Source organism: Pogona vitticeps, chromosome 6, assembly GCF_051106095.1.
Source record: "Pogona vitticeps strain Pit_001003342236 chromosome 6, PviZW2.1, whole genome shotgun sequence".
Taxonomy (NCBI): domain Eukaryota; kingdom Metazoa; phylum Chordata; class Lepidosauria; order Squamata; family Agamidae; genus Pogona; species Pogona vitticeps.
This window is the reverse complement of record NC_135788.1, coordinates 72,052,604-72,073,099: the sequence shown is the minus strand read 5'-3', so window position 1 is coordinate 72,073,099 and position 20,496 is coordinate 72,052,604. Positions and strand designations below refer to the sequence as shown.

At 41.3% G+C, this 20,496-nt stretch overlaps 1 protein-coding gene across 11 annotated transcripts in view; it reads right to left on the bottom strand.

The window, feature by feature from the left end:
• The window catches only part of UBP1 (upstream binding protein 1), a 71,050-nt gene extending 51,492 nt beyond the window's left edge, over positions 1–19,558 (bottom strand). For all 11 annotated transcript variants that reach the window (XR_013537410.1, XR_013537411.1, XR_013537412.1 and 8 more), the window contains exons 1-2: positions 13,673–19,558; positions 2,099–2,250 (exon numbers count right to left, since the gene is read on the bottom strand). Coding sequence is in view for 8 of the 11 variants with exons in the window: in XM_020802068.3 (XP_020657727.1) it covers positions 2,099–2,250; positions 13,673–13,785 (265 nt within the window). In the remaining 3 variants the exon portion in view is untranslated. The remainder of the gene's footprint in view (positions 1–2,098; positions 2,251–13,672) is intronic.
• Between the last annotated feature and the right edge of the window lie 938 nt (positions 19,559–20,496).

Genomic DNA, 20,496 nt, shown 5'->3' with positions numbered 1-20,496 from the left:
AACAGTTAGAACTGGCTAAGGAACAACAGACTGATTCAAAATTGGGGAAGGAGTACGACAAAGCTGTATATTGTTCCCCAGCTTATTTAACTTATATGCAGAATACATCATGTGAAAGGTTGGACTGGATGAATCCCAAGCCGGAATTAAGATTTCCGGAAGAAATATCAACAACCTCAGATATGCAGATGATACCACTCTGATGGCAGAAAGTGAGGAGGAATTAAAGAACCTCTTAATGAGGGTGAAAGAGGAGAGTGCAAAAAAATGGTCTGAAACTCAAAATAAAATAAAATAACAACCAAAAAACCTAAGATCATGGCCACTGGTCCCATCACTTCCTGGCAAATAGAAGGGGAAGATATGGAAGCAGTAACAGATTTTACTTTCTTGGACTCTATCATCACTGCAGATGGTGACAGCAGCCATGAAATTAAAAGACGCTTGCTTCTTGGGAGGAAAGCGATGACAAACCTAGACAGCATCTTAAAAAGTAGAGACAACAAAGGTCCACATAGTCAAAGCTATGGTTTTTCCAGTAGCAATGTATGGAAGTGGGAGTTGGACCATAAAGAAGGCTGACCGCCAAAGAATTGATGCTTTTGAATTGTGGTGCTGGAGGAGACTCTTGAGAGTCCCCTGGACTGAAAGGAGAACAAACCTATCAATTTTGAAGGAAATCAACCCTGAGTGCTCACTGGAAAGACAAATCCTGAAGCTGAAGCTCCAGTACTTTGGCCACCTCATGAGAAAAGGAGGCTCCCCAGAAAAGACCCTGATGCTGGGAAAGGTGAAGGCAAGAGGAAAAGGGGATGACAGAGGACAAGATGGTTGGAATGTGTCAACAAAGCTACCAACATGAATTTGACCAAACACCGGGAGGCAGTGGAAGACAGGAGGGCCTGGCGTGCTCTGGTCCATGGAGTCACAAGGAGTTGGACACAACTAAACAACATGAATGTACCTAAATAGCAATCTACCACAATCTGTATTTAAAAAGGTGAGGAAATTGCTTTTTTTCTTAACATTCCTATGTGCTTGCGACAGGAGTCAATTATACAGGTGCTTTATAAAAAGATGCTGGTCTCTATCTTTGATCACCTGATTCATTTTTCTGCTTTAATAAGGCCAATTGCTATGTAAACCAGTGGTAAGCAGGATGTGATCTGATAATACTCTTGTGTTCCAGCTTTTTTAAAAAAACTGGAATAAAAAAAACTGGCTAAAGAAGTCTCCAGACGGGGGCACAATTGCATACTTTAAAGGGCTATTTCAGCTCTCCTGGGGATATCAGAGACCTCAAACACCAATTTCCTTAAAAAAATGTATAGATGCAGCCCTCTGAAGTATGAAGTCAATGTGAAAGTGCCCTGAACCCTTCATGGCTGCCTTCCCCACTTGTACAATATAGCTAACAACTTGGACAGAATCTAATTATTAGCCCCAACTGGAACACACCCATGGAATCAATGAAACTTTTGCACTGACTTATCAGGTTCCACTGACTATTCTTAATTTTTTTTTATTCTTGTTCGTCTTTGGTCTCTGGTCCAATATCCAGAGAAGAAAAATTAGAATCTGGTGTATATTTTTATATTCACCTAAAAGACTACTAAATACAGTCCATTGTCCTAATATTCCCTGTTAAATCAGATTAAATGAATGGATGTGTCAATGTGAAACAATTATTAACCTTGACTAAAATTGTTACATATGTATGGCTGGAATTTAAATTTTAGTTCTTTCTTTAGGGAGAAAAAAAAACACTAACACAACACGATTCTGTCTGATATCAAGAATTAACCAAGGACTGATCATGGCCCATTTATTTCCCACTTCTAGACAAAAGTCCATTTTTCCTATTAAACAAAATGTTTTTATTCAATGTTGCACAATCAATCTAACCTGGCATATGTTCCAACCATTTCCTTGCTTTTTCTCTACACGTGCTAGGATACCAGGTCACAAAAGAAGTGGTTTTATAATTATCCTTTTCTAAACAAGCAATTTGAACATACTGTTATTTGATTATGGCATTCTGTATTTATTAAAACATCAAAACAATACAAAACAGATTATTTACAGAAAAATTTCTAACCTTGATTTAGGTAAGTGAGGGTTTCATCATGCAATTTGACTGCTGGAGATGTTGCAGCACACATAACATATTGAAAGGGTGGATTTTTTGTGTCACTGTCAGGTGGAAGGCTAGAATCTTCTTGCTTGAAAATGGGAAGTGCCAGAACATCACTAGGGGATGGAGAAAACACTGTTAGATTTCAGAAGCCCTAATTCAGTTTTACATTATGAACAAGAAGGCTACCAACTGGAAAAATTATGGGACCACGGGAAGTTCTATTACTGGGAAACTAACAACCTGAAGCAACTTCCTCTTTGCTCTTTCTAAATTACATGGTAACCCCAGTGCTATTTATCTGAAGAGAGTTTCATCCCATTGTAAGATCCCCCCCCCCAATGGCAGCTCATAACACAAAAAATAAATTAAACAACACTGCATATGGTACAAAACAGATGAACTATATCAGCAAAAGTCTAAGAGGGGGCTGAAAAATCAATTATACAAATTCTGATGGTACTAAATGTATTATGAAGCACCACTAAAAAGAGGAAGAAGGGAAATGCTGACTTTCTCCAGAGGGGGAAAAGCAGGAATATATATGACTGCCACAACAAGGCCCTGTCTCCAATAGTGTTAAATTCTGCATATATATATATATGCACACGCACGTGCGCGCGCGCACACATACACATATACACAGACACACACACACATCTTGTTATGTACCATCAAGATGCTACTGACTAATAGCGATCCTAATATGGCTCTCAAGGTGAGATATTTAAGGAGTGGTTTTACCAGTTCCATTCCCCCAATAAGTTTCCATGGCTTCACAAAGATTCAAACCTAAACCTCCTGAGTCTTAGTACTACACTAAGACAAACTAGTAGTAGTTTTTGATTGTCCAAAAAAGCTAAATATTCTGCACCCTGCTTTAAGCTGAAGAACTATGACGGGTGAAATCCTGTTGCACAGCTTACATCCTCCAAGGCTGGGGATGCTGTCAGCCACAGAACGTTTTCAGAACTGAAAGTTTCTGATTCCCTCCCCCCCTTCCCTAAAGGTCCTGAGGCTCACTTGGGATTAATTTCCTAAAGTACAGTGGTGATTTTCAGAAATTAAAGACCCCCTGCTGTCCTGCACTATAACTTCTGACAACAGGATTTCAGCCAGTATATCTTAGGAGTTCTGCACAGACTGCATAACACAGCTTCAAAACAGAACCTGTTGAAACAAGATGACTCAATTTCTATTAAACAAGGGTTTAAGAGCCGGACACATGGTGAAATGCCATCTGCCACAAAATCTCTAGAAATTTTCTTTGCACCCTTGTAAATCTTCCATTTGTGTCTAGTTGGTGGCTGCTCACTATGCGGTTACTGCTCGTTACCACATGACACCAGTTTTCAAAAGAAACAAAGAGTGTTCGGTATAATAATCTAAGAAAAAAAGAACTCTTCAGGTAGATCACCTACTAAATTCAAAAGCTATACAGATCAAAGATGTAAAATTTCTGGAAAGTCTGGTGCAACATAGGAAAAGTCTTTTCAAAAAGGCTGGTCCCATCTTTGTTGTCCTTTCGCAAGCAGGCAAAGACTTTTTTCTTCAGGCAGACACTTTATGACTGATGGTCTGAAAGTGGTTTTTAAATGAATTATTGTGCTGTTGTTTTAAATGTGTTTTAGAATTGATTTTACAGTGGTGCCTTGACTTACGAATGTCCCGATTCATGACCAATTTGAGTTACGACCAGCTCCGGCCACAAAATTTTGCTTCGACTTGTGACCAGAGCTTTGAGTCACCTTGGAAAAAAGGCAGGGAAAAAGGCGGGCAATTCAAACTACTAACCACTGCTGGCAAAGAGGCTGCTTCCTTGTAGCTCTTTCGCCCCAGAAGTTAAGAGTGTGTGCGTTCGGAGGAGGCTTCGGACTGCATGGTAAGGTGCTGCTTTCTGCTTTTTTTAAAACTGCCTATTCTGGGTGGGTTTTGCAGCGTGGTTTTGGGTTGGAGGGTGTTATGTTTCTGTGCTGTGATGGGTCTTGCAGTCTTTGTTATTTGGGGGGGTTGCGTTTCAGATGGATCTTACAGGGTTTGTTTGCTTTTTGTGTTGTTGTTTTTTTGCATTTCCGATGGGTCTTGCAGCGTTTGTTTTGCTTTTTGAGTGGGTGTATTTGGGGAGGGGGTTGCATTTCCGATGGGTCTTGCAACAGTTTGTTTGCTTTTTGGTTTTTTCCCCCCTTTGGCCGTAAAGGATTAATCGCGTTTCCAATGGGTCTTGCAGTGTTTGGGGGGCCAGTCAGTGATTTCCCCCCCGGCTGGAATGGATTGTGTTTCAATGCATTCCTATGGGAAATGGCGCTTCGACTTATGACCATTTCAAGTTATGACCATATTTTGGAACGGATTAAGTTTTTAAGTCAAGGCACCACTGTATTTACCATTTTTACTATAATACTTTACTTCTTTTTAAATATTTGTATACTTATTGTTTTTAGCTTTTAAATAGTGTCTTTTTTGTTATGTAAGCAGACCTGGGTCCTTTTTAAGAAGAAAGGCGGGTTAAAAATATTTTAAATGAATGAATTAATTAATAAACAAAACTCAAACATTTATGGGGCAGGGGAGAAACATATGTAATATTTCATTATGAATCCTTAATATATTTCACCACATTTACAATCTAAAATACATATACCAAATCCAATTTAGCCCCAACTATAGGTGGCTCACTGAATCAATGGGACTTATTTAAGCTGGACTGCAAATCTCATCATCCTTCATTGGTGGTTATGTAACAGTAATGGGAGGTGCTAGCCAAAAAAAATCTTGTCCAATAATCTATTCTGTCTCTGTAATCTACAGTATACACATGAATCACTTTTCCCATTCTTTAGATTGCCTTATGTAAAATATACATACTACTCATCTCGAGTAAAAGAGCATTTTACTCTTTCCAATACTGTATAATATTTTATGAGTATTAGTTAGTACTCTCCGGTTTTCGAATTAGATTTTTTAAAAAGTTCTTAGAAGTCTGGATGATACTTCCCCATATTCCACCCTCCACAGCCTTCAGATCTCTGTTCTACAATGAAACTTTAAATGTTTGATACAGTAACTTCATTTTAACAGAACAAGTGGATTGTCCATCAACATTCATGTAATAGTTCAATATTGGAGCCTTAATGAAACAGCATTTTCAGCCCATTATCTTGTAGCTGAAAAAAAAATGTCTCCAACAAAGTTAACATAAAATTGCCTTGGATCAGTTGAACAAGAAATAAATACAGTACACTATTTACATAGAATAGAGAAGTCTTCAACCTCCTAGCAGTGCAAGCCAACACATGCTAATAGATTAGCTAGCAATTCACACATCCAAATGAAACCCAAGGTACTAACTACTCTTGTCAAAATCTTAACCGGAACAGAGCCACGTCACCTAAGTCACCTTCCAATATGTATCATCTGTGGTTTTCAGAATGTTCTGGCAGGTTATTGTGAAGACCCAGTACAGGCAGACAGATTTAGCCACAAGCTGTAAAGTATGATTTTGGAACTACAAACACAAAGTATTCAATTACTATGTAACATTTGATTCCCCCACCCTGAAATTGTAACAGATATTTTGGTGTGATTTTCACTTTTTCAAAAAGCTCAGCAGAACAATTCTTTCATCCTCTCAGTGGGAAGACCATAAAGCAAAATTTTATTGAAAAAAATTATTAATGCTTTCAAATTAAAACTAGTGAGCATTACAATGTCCCAAAGTTTGTAACTGAGCTCAAACACGGTAAGTTTTGCTAGCATTTTTTGTACCTAGTGTGGTGCAAAGGGCTTTTCACCTCTACTGCTCTATCTACACAGAGATACCTGTGTGCCACAGGGCATTCTGAACACTAAACAGTGGAAGTTGCTGACATGGAACAATTTCTTCTTTCCACAGCTCATTGATTAAATAAGGGGCAATCAGGTAAAAATACTTGTCTGGAGGCTTCTCACATTCAACTGTTTGACAGTATACTTACACACAGGTGAAGCTGATACAGCATTTTTAAAGCAGCAATTCCTAAACTTTCTGACATAAAATCCCACTCTTTGATTTCTGATAAATTTTCATGCTTTCCTACCTCTCCTTTACCATCATCTAACTCACTTTAAAGAGGCTTCAACTCATAATTTAAAATTTAATATAAACACAAATATTAGGCTAAAAATTTAAAATAAGCACAAATAGTGTAACGAAAATATTAACAAAGTTGCTTACTTTAGGAAAAAATTAGCAGAAACAAAACAAATTTAATGTGACTAATACTGCTACATATTAGTTTCAAGCCTACTGCCAAGAATTCTTTATGCCCCTTTCACCTCTAGTTCAAGAACCAATACTTTAGCATGTACCATATTAGAGAACCCACTTTAAATTTTAGATATGAATGTACCACAGAGTTTCAGCTTTTACTGGGAAGAAATATTTGAACAGGAACAGTCTACCCAACCATCTATCATCTAATACAGGGTGTCCAACCTTTCACCTTCCCTGGGCCACATTAGAAGATGAAAATTTGGTTTGGGCCACACATAAATTTGGTTTGGGCCGCATGGGGGGCAGCCCTAGCCGTCCTCTGAAGCCCCGCTCCAAGCGCGCTTACTGGTAGCTACGATCTCAGACAACAGAGGCTGCCAGCTTCGACTCCGGTGGCTTTATGGGGACGGGAGGGGGTCCACCTATTGACGGGGGACAGCGCAATGCATTCACACATCCCCCCTCCCCTCCCTCTCCTTCCTTCCTTCCCTCTCCCCCCCCCCCCCCGTTGTGACATGCCCCGGCTGCATTCCGGCCGCAAGCACCGGCAGTGTAACTTGAAACTTTGGAATTTCTTTAAAAATAAAAAATTGCAGTGGGCCACACGAGGCCCACGGGCTGCAGGTTGGACAAGCCTGATCTAATACCTAAGCAGTCTAATCATATACTTGACTTTGGAAAGTTCAGGTATGTGCAAATCTCCTGTCATTATAAATACAGGTTTATCAGATATACATACATCCCACTACTAATGAAAAGATAATATAAATAACTCAGAAGAAAGGCGGCAGGAACTGGCTGAAGGAATGTGGTAACAGGACTTTTTAAATGGTTAAATTATATTCAGGATCACCTGTCAAAATCAGAAATCAATTTACATGCACATTTTAATTTTTTTTTAAATTTAGTCCAAAGTGGATTTCAAAGAAAAATAGACTGTTCTACCTCAGTAGAGCTTCCTTGATGAAAACAATTTAAGAAAATGAGAGATCCTCTGGAGAGAATCAAATAACACAGTTAGTTGGCTAAATTTTTATTTTCACCTATGAGAATTCGCAAAACGCTATAGCAAGATTTTATACTGTTTTATGAATTTATTCTATGTATTTATCTTTATATAATCGGGTCTATGACCACATAATAATTTTAAACTTTAATGAAATGAGGAAGATTTCTACAGTAAGTTTCACACATCCTGATTAGAGATGGGGGTATTCATATTCGTATACGAACACCCCCCCACAGGTGGAAATGACGAGGGTCCACTCACCATTTCGCCGCTGACGCGAACTCAGTGGAGCCTTCCTATTGCACCATTGTCCGCAATGGATTAGCCACTCCTGGCAGGAGGCGGGATTACAAGTCTCTCTGCCAGGTTGCACCCATGGGGCCAGACCCTCATTATTTCCACCTGTGGGGGATATTCATATTCGTATACAAATACCCCCATCTCTAATCCTAATCCACTGTTCAGTCAAAAAAATCACCATGCATTGTGTTTGGGAAGGGATAAGAAACATAGTTCATTTCTTAAGTGTTCTGGCTTGAGTAGTATCTTTTTGGGATCATGAAAGCATTACAAAGCAAGCCTGACACAGACCTCATTTCCTGAGGATTTGCCCATTGCCTTGGATAAGATGTACAGTCCCCTTTCTTGGCTTGGAGCAAAAATACATGGAGAACGATAGCAGTCATTGCTAGAAGACTACATGAGAAGGAAGACTTTGTACTGACAGACGCAATGACCATTCTCTGGAGTCCACAAATGCCCAGACAAATCCACAGCAAGCACTCCCAAACCCTAGCCTTAAGGAGGTTCAGATCAGGGCACAGCTAAGCAACTTGGACATACAGCTGCAGAGCAATAAGGAAAGATCTCCGTCAAAGTTCCCTAAGGATGTTTCAGTGCCACTTCCACTGGCACAGAAAATCAGCAGCTTGCCAGCTGGGGCAAAAAGCTAACTGAAAATGAACCAATTTCATTCTTACTTTTTTAGGATGAAGGACAGAATAGAATACAAAGAAATTTCAAGAGGAGGACATAACTGTACAGAATTTTTCACCTGTTATAAGAGAACGAACTAGCAACAAAATTCCTCAGGAAAATTTCATGTATTTCTGCATCAGTCTGATTTATACACATTAAAACTATGATGAACAATCCTCTAATACATCTGTAGACACAGCTGAAGGGTTTATTTCTGCTTTTATTTAATTGTTTTTAAATATCTGAGCACACAAATTATTTTTACTGTAACTTTAACTATGGTTTGGGGAAATTAGCTAGGATCACAAATCTGTGTGAAATTCTAAACCCTAAATTTTTCCTAAACCCTAATTCAGACAAAATTCACTTCATCCAGGTTTAGGCATAACAAATAGTCATGTCTAGTTTAAAAATGGATGTCAAGGACCTGTTTAAAATCCTACAGTAGGACCTTGCACATTTTTATTGCAACAGAGTCCCACAGATGTAACTCCAATGCTAGGTGTTTTCACAAATAGGCATAACAACAGGGTCTCAAGACTGATCTTAGAGTACGGGCAGACTCATAAGGCTGAAACTGGTTGATCTAAAATAAATGGAATCTGATAGACCTTTCACAAACTGGCTGTTAGTTTATGCTCATTTAGATGCATTTTACATCATTTATTGGGTGGGGTCAAGTCTCATTTTTCGACTGTTATTTTTCTTAGCTGCCTTGAAGGTTATATGAAAGACACAATACACATTTGTAAAACAATAAACAAATCCAAGCTCTTCTATGTGTGTGTGTTTTAGACAGTTGTTGTAATCTATTCAGTATGCCACCTTCAAATATTAATAAGCACTGTACAGTGCCTTAAGGCATATTTTCTCTTGTAAATAACTTGATGCTCAACATACACAGGTAGCCGGCTCAAGGTTGACTCAGCCTTCCATCCTTCCGAGGTCGGTAAAATGAGTACCCAGCTTGCTGGGGGGGGGCAATGTGTAGCCTGTATAATTAAAAAATTGTAAACCGCCCGGAGAGTGCTTGTAGCGCTATGGGGCGGTATATAAGTCCAATAAATAAATAAATAAATAAATAAATATAGTGAGGTCCAGAAATAATTGGGCACTGACACAATTTTCATAGTTCTGACTCTATGCCACCACAATGGATTTGAAATGAAACAACCAAGATGCAATTAAATGCAAACGTTAATTCAAGGGGTTGAACAAAAATAGCGTATGAAACTTTTAGGAATTGCAACCATTTTCATACACAGACCGCTTCTTTCAGGAACACAAATGTAATTGGACAAATTAACACAATTGGAAATAAAATGTTCATTTTAATACTTTATTTATTTATTTAGAATTCTTTTCAGGCAATGATTGCTTGAAGTCTGGAACACATAGACATCGACAAACACTGGAGTTCTTCCTTTGTGATGCTTTGCCAGGCCTTTGCTGCAGCTGTCTTCAGTTGTTCTTTGTTTGTGGGGCTTTCTGCCATAAGTTTTGTCTTCAGCAAGTGAAATGCAGGTTCGATCAAGCTGAGGTCAGGTGACTGATTTGGCCATTGCAGAATATTCCACTTCTTTGACTTAAACTCCTGGGTTGCTTTTGCAGTATGTTTTGGGTCACTGTCCATCTGCAAAGTGAAGCACTGTCCAATCAACTTTGCTGAACTTGGCTGAATCTGAGCAGACAATATACAGTGGTGCCTCACTTAGCAACGATAATCTGTTCCAGGAAAATTGCCGTTAAGTGAAAACATCATAAAGGGAAATTAAATACCCCATTGAAACGCACTGAAACCCGTTCAATGCGTTCCAATGGGGTAAAAACTCACCGTCCAGCAAAGATCCTCCATACGGTGGCCATTTTTGATGCCTGAATAGCGAGGAATCCGACCCTAAGCACAGTGGGGAGCCATTTTAAGCACCCAACGGCCATTTTGAAAACCCAACAATCAGCTGTTTTTGATAGTCGTAAAGCAAAAATTGGTTCCCGAAGCAGGGAACCGATCGTCGCTAAGTGAAATTCCCCCATTTAGACCATCGTTCTGCGATCACAAAAAGACTGTCATAAAGCGGATTCATCATAATGCGGGACAATCGTTAAGTGAGGCACCACTGTATCCCTATACACTTCAGAATTCATTCGGCTGCTTCTGTCACATGCCCATGCCATCATACTGCCTCCACTGTGTTTTACAGATTACATGGTATGTTCAGATCATGAGCCATTCCAAGTATTCTCCATACTTTCTTCTTACCATCATTCTGGTACAGGATGATTTTAGTTTCATCTGTCCAAAGAATACTGTTCCAGAACTGGGCTGGGTTTTAAATATATTTTTTGGCAAAGTCTAATCTGGCCTTTCCATTTTTGAGGCTTATGAATGGTTTGCACCTTTGGGTGAATCCTCTGTATTTGCTCTCTTTAAGTCTTCTGTTCATGTAGACTTGGATAATTGTATGCCTACCTTCTGGACAGTGTCCATCACTTGGTTGGATATCATGAAGGGTTTTTTTCTTTACCATGGGAAAGATCCTATGATCATCCACCACTGTAGACATCCAGGTCTTTTTGTGTTGCAGAGCTCACTAGTGCATTCTTTTTTTCTCAGAATGTACCAAGATGTTGATTTGGCCACTCTTAATGTTTCTGCTATCTGATGGATTTCTTTTCTTTTCAGCCTAAGGAAGGCCTGTTTCACTTGCATTCAGAGCACCTTTGAACACATCTTGTGGATTCACAGCAACAGCTTCCAAATGCAAATGCCACACCTGGAATCAACCCCAGACCTTCTACCTGTTTAACTGATGATGAAATAAAGGAATAGCCCACACTTGTTCATGAAACAGCTTTTGAGTCAACTGTCCAATTACTTCTGGTCTCTTGAAAAAGAGTGGGCTACATATTAAAAAGTTGTAATTCCTAAACCCTTCCTCCAATTTCGATGTGAATACCCTCAAATTAAAGCTGAGACACTGCACTTCAAGTCCATATTTGTTATTTCACTATAACCTGAATTTATTTTGGCAAACAGACAAAGTAATAAAACTTGTGTCAGTGTCCAATTATTTCTGGACCTAACTAAGCAATCATATTAACAACAGCATCTACATGTTGTGTGATACATTGAGCCAGGCCATATCCTAAGCATTTGCTAATGCAACAAGTTTCAGGACAAGATTTCAAAGTTCTAAACTTTAGCTTCCATTCTTCCCTCTCAAACCTGCATTCTATTATATGATGCATGTATCTTTCATTATACTCAGAACTGACAAAAATGTTACCTAAACATTTTAAATTAGTACAAAAGGCTTTGATAAACAAAAGCCAATGACCAAAATCCTACTGCCAGTGTAACTCATACTACTCCAAGTGACAAAGTCAGTGTACTCATTGTTTGCTGTGTGCTGAATTGCAAACCCTGGAACACAACAATGTCTACACTGATTTCGAGATTTGCAGCAATTCACCACTAACAGTACCCTATTTACTTTACACCAGCAATAGAATTTTGGCCACTATGTGGCTAGACCCCACTCTGTATTTTTTACTATAAGATAATTAATGGAAGAAACATAGATATTAGCAAAAACAGCAACATCAAAGTAGCTTCTGGGTACATTCACAGAAACTTATTTCTTTACTTTGTGCGAGTGTCTTAATCTCCTTAGAAAGTTGTGGCTAGTTTAATCAAGTTGCAGAAATAAACATATACTTGCCTTGCTATACTTGGCCCACTGTGAGACTTATAACGAGGACTAATATGAAATTATACTGTACTTTATGGCAATAATTTCCATGATACACCAAATATAGTCATGATTTCAAAAGAAAGCATGTGCAGTATACTAACAGTACTACAATTATACTCACTAGCAGTGAGCATTCTCATTCTGATGCATACAGTACACTCCCCCAGCTCAAAGTGACAAAAGCAGGGACTCTTCCTTGAGCATGTTGTGTTTCAAAAGCAGTAAAACCACCTGCTAATTCAGAGTGACTCTGAAGGTGAACCAGACATCATCAGGGAGATCCTAACCCTTCTTGAATGGAAATGAGGAAGAGTTGGTGACAATTCAAAAGTTAACTGAAGACCAACTTAAGCACATTTGGTACATATTACATGCTGTCAAACCACTTCTAACTCATAATGGCAACTGCATGAATTAATGCTCTTCAAGAGGTCCTATCATAAACAACTTTCTTCAGGTCTTGCAAACTAGGCTGCGGCTTCCTTTACTCACTCTACTCATCTCATGGTTGGCCATATTCTCCTACTTCCATTTTTCCTAATATTATTGGTTCTTCTAATGTCTCTTCACTCAAAAATAACACACATCAGCAAGGAATTTATAGTAGACTACCACTCATACCTCATTCCCAACTCTCTCTCCATTTCCCCCTTCTTCTGATACTAAAGGGACATATTACCAGGCCCCAACTATAACAGCATTGCTAGCTGACACACAGTTTTAGAGGTCTTTACTTCAATCCGTCACAACACTGTGGTTGAACAATGTCCCCCAGATACGCAAACAAATTCACAAACTTACTTCACAGTTCTTCCATTTAACCATAATAAACACACACATTATATTCATACAGAACATACCATACATTAAAAAAGATGACAGACCCTTATAATCGAATCACATATATGAACAGGTAAAAACAAAGTCATAAATCCTGTATGACACCCCCTTCTTTGTTTTAAATAAAGTAAAATCTGAGCACCTGGCAAAGAGCATTATGTATTTCTGGATCTTTCAAAACTGGAATATGGACAGCAGTCGCTAAGAAAGACTGATACGGAGTTTCCTCCAACTGCACTCCTCCACCCACTTGAACACGGAAGATAAGTCCTCCTCGCTACACGACCAGGCAAGAGATCAACATGGTCTGAAACCAGAAAGTGCACTACTGTGCTGCACCTGTGTACACATGGCCAGTTATCCTCCTGAAAATGCTCGCTGTGACTGGTTCTGCAAATACATCAGAAGAAAAACCCATCTACTTCCATTGCACTCAGTAAAGGAGGGCAATCAGAACTGGGACAAAGCCTTGGAGAGATGACTAAAGGAGGCTAACGACACCCAAGGCTCTTGCTGACAACCAAGGGCCCCTCTTCGAGGGAACCAAGTAAGGGGTTGCCCAAGGTGCAGAAACCTCACTACCACCACCGCGTGGCCTAGCACCGTTTTCCCAGCATATGGCCGGAGTGAAGCTGTGAGCGACGAACCTGCCATCCCGCCTTCCTCCATTTTCCCCCTGAGAACCCACAACGTGCGGCGCCCACCTCATGCTATAGGCGCCAGCGCCCAATTCTTGTCCGATGCCGGAGAGACTAGCTTCAAAATCATGGGCCAGCCCGGAGTCGATCACTTCGTCCATCTTCAGCACCCACGCCATCTTCTGCTAGCGGTCCCGAGAAGGAAGGAAGGAAGGAAGACTGGCAGCAGAGGGGGAAACGGGGGGGGGGAGGAAGAAGTCTTTTCCCCTCCTCCTCCTGCCTCCTTCGGTGGGGCACAGAGTCTGGCCGGGCTGAGGAGTCTTGAACCCGGGAGTTAAAGGGAGGCAAAAAGAGGGGGAGGGGGAGGGGGAAGGAGAGGAGTGGAGTGAGGGGAGGGAGGGAGACGAAATGGAGGGCTTCAGCCTCGGGGGAGCCCCTTCCCCTCAGAGACAGCGGGACTGGCAGGAAGCGACACCGACACGGCGGGAGCCGGGCTCAGCCACATCCTGCGCTCGCCTCGGCGGCCAGCCGCCCCACCCGCCACCCCACCCTCCTGGGGGCCCCGCTGCTCTCTCAGCAGCCCCCTTTCAGATCCGCTCCCAAGGCGCCGCCGAACACCCGCATCAGTGCCGCAGCAGCGCGGGGAGCCGCCCGCCCCGCCGAACAAGCCCCAACGGCTCCTCCACAAGTCGGAGCTGTTCCGGGGTCTCCGCCTCCTTCCTGGTGCGCCGCGTCGGCAGCAACACCAAAGCCTGCCCTAACATGGCGGCCACATCCTCTGCCTCTGCCTGCTGTCTTTCCGCCTCAGTCTCCGCGGGCGGGGATTATTCGGAATCGATCTTGACTGGCCAGGCTTGACTATTCCAAAGCTTAGGGAGTGAGTGATTTTCTTGTAAACCAATCAGAAAGCGCTCCCGCTCTTTCCCTGACCCAGAGCGCGGTATTATCACTTCTTTAGCTATACCCCTTTCGCCTGCTCTCGGTCTCGAGGGCGCGATGACTACAATACCCAGCATGCAATTGGGAAATCTTGCCCAGGAAATGCAGAGCGCACCCGTACGTTCTTCTGGTATAGGCAGATAACCTCATGCAACGCGTGGGAACGGTTATTACTCATCCCGTGCGGCTTTCACAAAGTTGCTTGAACTTCGTAGTTAGTGCCACGTTGCCTCGTGATTAAAAGAAGTTAAACAAACTAAAATTTAGCTTTCTTCAAAGATTCCCGGACGTCATTAGCTTTTTATTACTGTATGGTGCTTTGGAATAAAAAATATTCAAACCAACGTTAGTATTAACTGATGAATTATCGAATTTAAATGTATTTTAATTTTGTCGTTTAGTCGTGTCCGATTCTTCGTGACCTCATGGACCAGAGCATGCCAGACCCTCATGTCTTGCACTGCCTCCTGGAGTTTGGTCAAATTGATGTTGGTAGCTTTGATGACACTTTCCAACCATCTTGTCCTCTGTCGTCCCCTTCTTCTCTTGCCTTCACACTTTCTGCAGGGACCATGGAGCCCACAAAAGTAAACTGTCACTCCGTCCATATCTTCCCCTTCTATTTTCCAGGAGGGGATGGGACCAGTGGCCATGATTGTCGTTTTCTTTTTTGTTTTTGTTTTTGATGTTGAGCTTAGACCATTTTTTGCACTCTCCTCTTTCACCCTCATTAACAGGTTCTTTACTTCCACCTCACTTTCTGCCGGAGTGGTATCATCTGCATATTGGAGGTTGTTGATGTTTCTTTCTGCAATCTTAATTCTGGTTTGGGATTCGTCCAGTCCAGCATTTTGCAGGCTGCATTCTGCATATAAGTTAAATAAGCAGGGAGGCAATATACAGCCTTGTCGTACTCCTTTCCCAATTTTGAACCAATCTGTTGTTCCTTATCCAGTTCTAACTGTTGCTTCCTGTCCCACATATAGATTTCTCAGGAGATGGATAAGATAGTCAGGCACTCCTATTTATTTAAGAACTTGCCATAGTTTGCTGTGGTCCACACAGTCAAAGGGTTTTGCCTAGTCAATGAAACAGAAGTAGATGTTCTTCTGGAACTGTCTGGCTTTCTCCATAATCCAGCACATGTTAGCAATTTGTTCTCTAGTTCCTCTGCCCCTTTGAAATCTAGCTTGTACTTCTGGAGTTCTCGGTCCACATACTGCTGAAGCCTGCCTTGTAAGATTTTGAACATAACCTTGCTAGCGTGTGAAATGAGTGCAATTGTACAATAGTTGGAGCATTCTTTGGCACTGCCCTTCTTTGGGATTGGGATGCAGACTGATCTTTTCCAATCCTCTGGCCACTGTTGAGTTTTCCAAACTTGCTGGCATATTGAGTGTAGCACCTTAACAGTGTCATCTTTTAAGATTATAAATTGTTCTACTGGGATGCCATCACCTGCACTGGCCTTGTTGTTAGACAAGCTTTCTAAGGCCCACTTGACTTCACTCTCCAGGATGTCTGGCTCAAGGTCTGCAACCACATTATCTGGGTTGTCTAGGATATCAAAATCTTTCTGGTATAATTCCTCTGTGTATTCTTGCCACCTCTTCTTGATGTCTTCTGCTTCTGTGAGGTCTCTCCCATTTTTGTCCTTTATCATGTTCATCTTTGCACAAAATGTTCTTCTAATATCTCCAATTTTCCTGAACAGATCTCTGGTTTTTCCTTTTCTATTATTTCCTCTATTTCTTTACATTATACATTTAAGAAGGTCCTCTTGTCTCTCCTTGCTATTCTTTGGAAGTCTGCATTCAATTTTCTGTAACTTTCCCTATCTCCCTTGCATTTTGTTTCCCTTCTCCTCTCTGCTATTTGTAAGACCTCGTTGGACAGCCACTTTGCTTTCTTGCATTTCCTTTTCATTGGGATGGGTTTTGTTGCTGCCTCCTTTACAATGTTACCAGCCTCTATCCAAAGTTCTTCAGGCACTCTGTACACCAAATCGAGTTCCTTAAATCTGTTCTTCACTTCCACTGTGTATTCATAAGAGATGTGGTTTAGATTATACCTGACTAGCCCAGTGGTTTCTCCTACTCTTTTCAGTTTAAGCTTGAATTTTGCTATGAGAAACTGATGATCAGAGCCACAATCAGCTCCAGGTCTTGTTTTTGCTGACTGTATGGAGCTTCTTCATCTTTGGCTGCAGAGAATATAATCAATCTGATTTCGGTATTGCCCATCTGGCGATGCCGATGTGTAGAGTTGCCTCTTGTGTTGTTGGTAAAGAGTGTGATTACCAGCTTGTTCTCTTGACAAAACTCTATTAGCCTTTGTCCTGCTTCGTTTTGAACTCCAAGGCCAAACTTACCTGTTGTTTCTTTTATCTCTTGACCCCCTGCTTTAGCATTTCAGTCCCCTGTAATGGAAAGAACATCTTTGTTTGATATCAGTTCTAGAAAGTGTTGTAAGTCTTCATAGAACTGATCAATTTCAGCCTCTTCAGCATTGGTGGTTGGTGCATAGACTTGGATTACTGTGATGTTGAAAGGTCTGCCTTGGATTTGTATTGAAATCATTCTCTCATTTTGAGATTGTTTCCCAGTACAGCTTTTCCTACTCTTTTGTTGACTATCAGGGCTTCTCCATTCCTTCTACGGGATTCTTGCCCACAATAGTAGATGTGATAATCGTCTGAGCTGAATTCGCCCATTCCTGTCCATTTTAGTTCACTGATGCCCAGGATGTCGATGTTTATTCTTGCCATCTCCTGTTTGACCACCTCCAGCTTCCCAAGGTTCATAGATCTTACATTCCATGTTCCTATGCAGTATTCTTCTTTGCAGCATCGGACTTTCCTTTCACTTCCAGGCACGTCCACAGCTGAGCGTCCTTTTGGCTTTGGCCCAACCACTTCATTAGCTTTGGAGCTACTCGTACTTGTCCTCCGCTGTTCCTCAGTAACATGTTGGACGCTTTCCAACCTGAGAGGCTCCTCTTCCAGTGTCATATCTTTTAGCCTTTTGTTTCTGTCCATGGAGTTTTCTTGGCAAAGATACTGGAGTGGCTTGCCAGTTCCTGTTCCAGGTGGAATGCCTTTAGTCCAAACTCTTCGCTATGACCTGTCCGTCTTGGGTGTTCCTGCACGGCATAGCCCATAGCTTTTCTGAATTACTCAAGCCCCTTCGCCACAAGGCAGCAATCTGTGAGGGGGCAGCAATCTTTGAAGTATTTTAATATGTTTATTCAAACTCAGTAAATTGTTCGATTTTCAAAGTTTTACTATGTTACATATTCTTAAAAAAATTAGTTTTGCATTTGTTAAACTTTTTTTAAAGTGGAAAGAGATAGATATGGAAAAATAACACCAGTAAACATATCCTTTAAAACAAAGTTGTGTGGAAGAGGAATTATTTCTGGTCAGTATTGGACACTTAATATAGGTACATGGCAATGTATGAATTTAAAATACAATTTGATCTGTAACAAAGTATCAGTCCATACAGTTGTTGTTTGGTTACATTATCTCCCCCCCCCCCAAAGTCAGGATACTCAGTTTGTGTAGCAGTTGGACTAGGATGAAATGGCACTGGGCCCCTTGTTTCCAGTTTTTCTTTTTTTTCATAGCAAATCAGCCAAACTGCATCAGAGTGAGAAAGGGTAGACAGATCTTGAGAGTAGTAAATTGTTTTCTCCCTCAAGAAGGTACAACTTTGTTATATTTCTATTGTAATTGAGCAAGGGGTGGCTATTTCTTTTGCAGTGTTCATTGAAATTTAGCTACTTTTCTAATAAGGGTATATGGCCTCACTGAAATGGAGGTGGTAAGGTGGCCACTGCTCCATTTCCTTACCAAAAGAAGGATGTCTTTGCGTTAAATTTGTATCTGCTAATTTGAAATAATATATGCAAATATAACCATTAGACGTTATCACTGTAAGTGGAAATATAGTACTGCATGTCATACTGCATAACATTGTGAGTAGATAATCACCTTGAGACACAGCTTTGAGATAAACGTGGGATTTAAACTCATTAAATAAATAAATAATGCATATTGCTTAATAACTGAAATGCTCTGGACCTTGCATTTTCTTCAGCTTACTGAAGTGAATATATATAGAAAGAAAATAATCAGAGGCCATTTGAGTTTTGTTGACCTATCTAGCTATGCAACAATCCATTATTTTAGAGGAGTGGTCTGAACAGTGCTTCCAAAATGTCCATTGCTGGAATGGACTTCACATCTGAAGTTTGTACAGAACTGGCATTCCATGCCATACTCTTCCTGCCATTCATCAGTAGTTATATCCATGTGTGTTGTCTGCTTTTCTTATACAGTACAATAATGCTCCATTCAAGCTATTTTAATTAAAACACAATAAAATTTACATAGCTGTGATGAAACCACATCCCTCAAACTCCATTTTTAAAAGCTGCAGCATCCATTATGTAACTCACATTAAGTGAGAGGGACAAGCCAAGATTACTTGAGGACTTTGGGAAATCTTCCTTTCTTCTCCTCCTCTCTTAGCTCTGCAGTGCCCACCCTAGGGAAGAATCTGCTGGACTCAAAAGCTAGCCTCTGTGTGTTTTGATACTGTAGTCATCCAGTAAAAGTGTCACCACTCCTGGCTTTAGGATAAACAAATAAAACCTCTCAATAATATCTGGGAAACAAGGCTTTAGTTTTTCTAACTTACATTGCAGTTCTTTGTAATAAGTCATAGGAAGGGACCATAAGTTTAAAATTAAGTATGGCATTTGTTGTTTCTCTAGGATGTGAGTGGGGATCTTCAGCTGAATCCGGTCCTTAGAGGTCCACAGATGATCATGCCAACTTCTCATTAGACTATCATTCTGAGTTTTTGCAGTGGTTGTACACTTTTCCCCAATAGAAAAGGCTGAATTCCCTTTTTAAAGGTTTGGTTAGAAAGGCAGGGATGTTGGAAAATCTTTGGGTCTGGGTTCTGAGTCTGACTCTTTGGTACCAAATCCTGAGTCCCAATCCCAAGTTCTTATTACAAACAAGTTTTTTTCCCCAGAAAAAAAGGGAGGGTGGGTGGGTTCCGAGTTGTGAGCTGAATTCTGAGTTGTCACCAGTGCTATTTAAGTCTGCCTTGACTGTGAGTCCTGTGACTCAAGTCCTCATCCCTGTACAGCAGAGGTCCCCAACCCTCGGTCCACAGCCCGGTGTTGGTCCATGGCCTGAGCCAGACCGGGCCGTGGAGACAGACCCCACCCCACATGCACTCCCCCTGCACAGCCCATTTGTGCCTGCGCCCATGTGAGAGCTCCCACCCCTTTGCGCATGCCCACAAGTGCCTCCTGAGCACCACACCATGGTATGCTCATGAGCGTGCGCACCTGCATGAGGGCTACACCACCCTTTATGCATGTGCATGAGTGTGCACCCACATAAGCGTCCCTGTTCCTTAGCACATGTGCCCAAGCGCAGGGGTGCTCCTGCGCATGAGCACAGCGGGTGCCCCACCTTCCCCAGCTGGTCCATGGGGCTAAAATGGTTGGGGACCGCTGCTGTAGTGGTATGAAAGTAACAGCTTTAAGCTGAAATAAGCTAATATTTTCTGCCGTACCATTTTGTTTTCACCTCTGTCCCCCACTGGAAGGTCACTCACAAAATACTGTATATACTCAAGTATAAGCCTAGTTTTTCAGCATAATTTTTTTAGCTGAAAAAGCACCCCCTCGGCTTATACTGGAGTCAGTGTCAAAATTACATGTTCTCCCCTGCAGTGCGGGTGTTCTCCAGACTCCCCCGCTCATCTATGGTCGCCTGCAGCCTCTGTGGGTGGTCCAATGACCCAGGTTAAATACACTGCATTTCCACTTCCAGGACATTCCCATCCTCCTCCGTCTGAATATTCTATGTACCCACCTTCCTCCTCCGACCTTCCTCCTCCATCCTCCGTCTCCCTCCATCTTGTTAC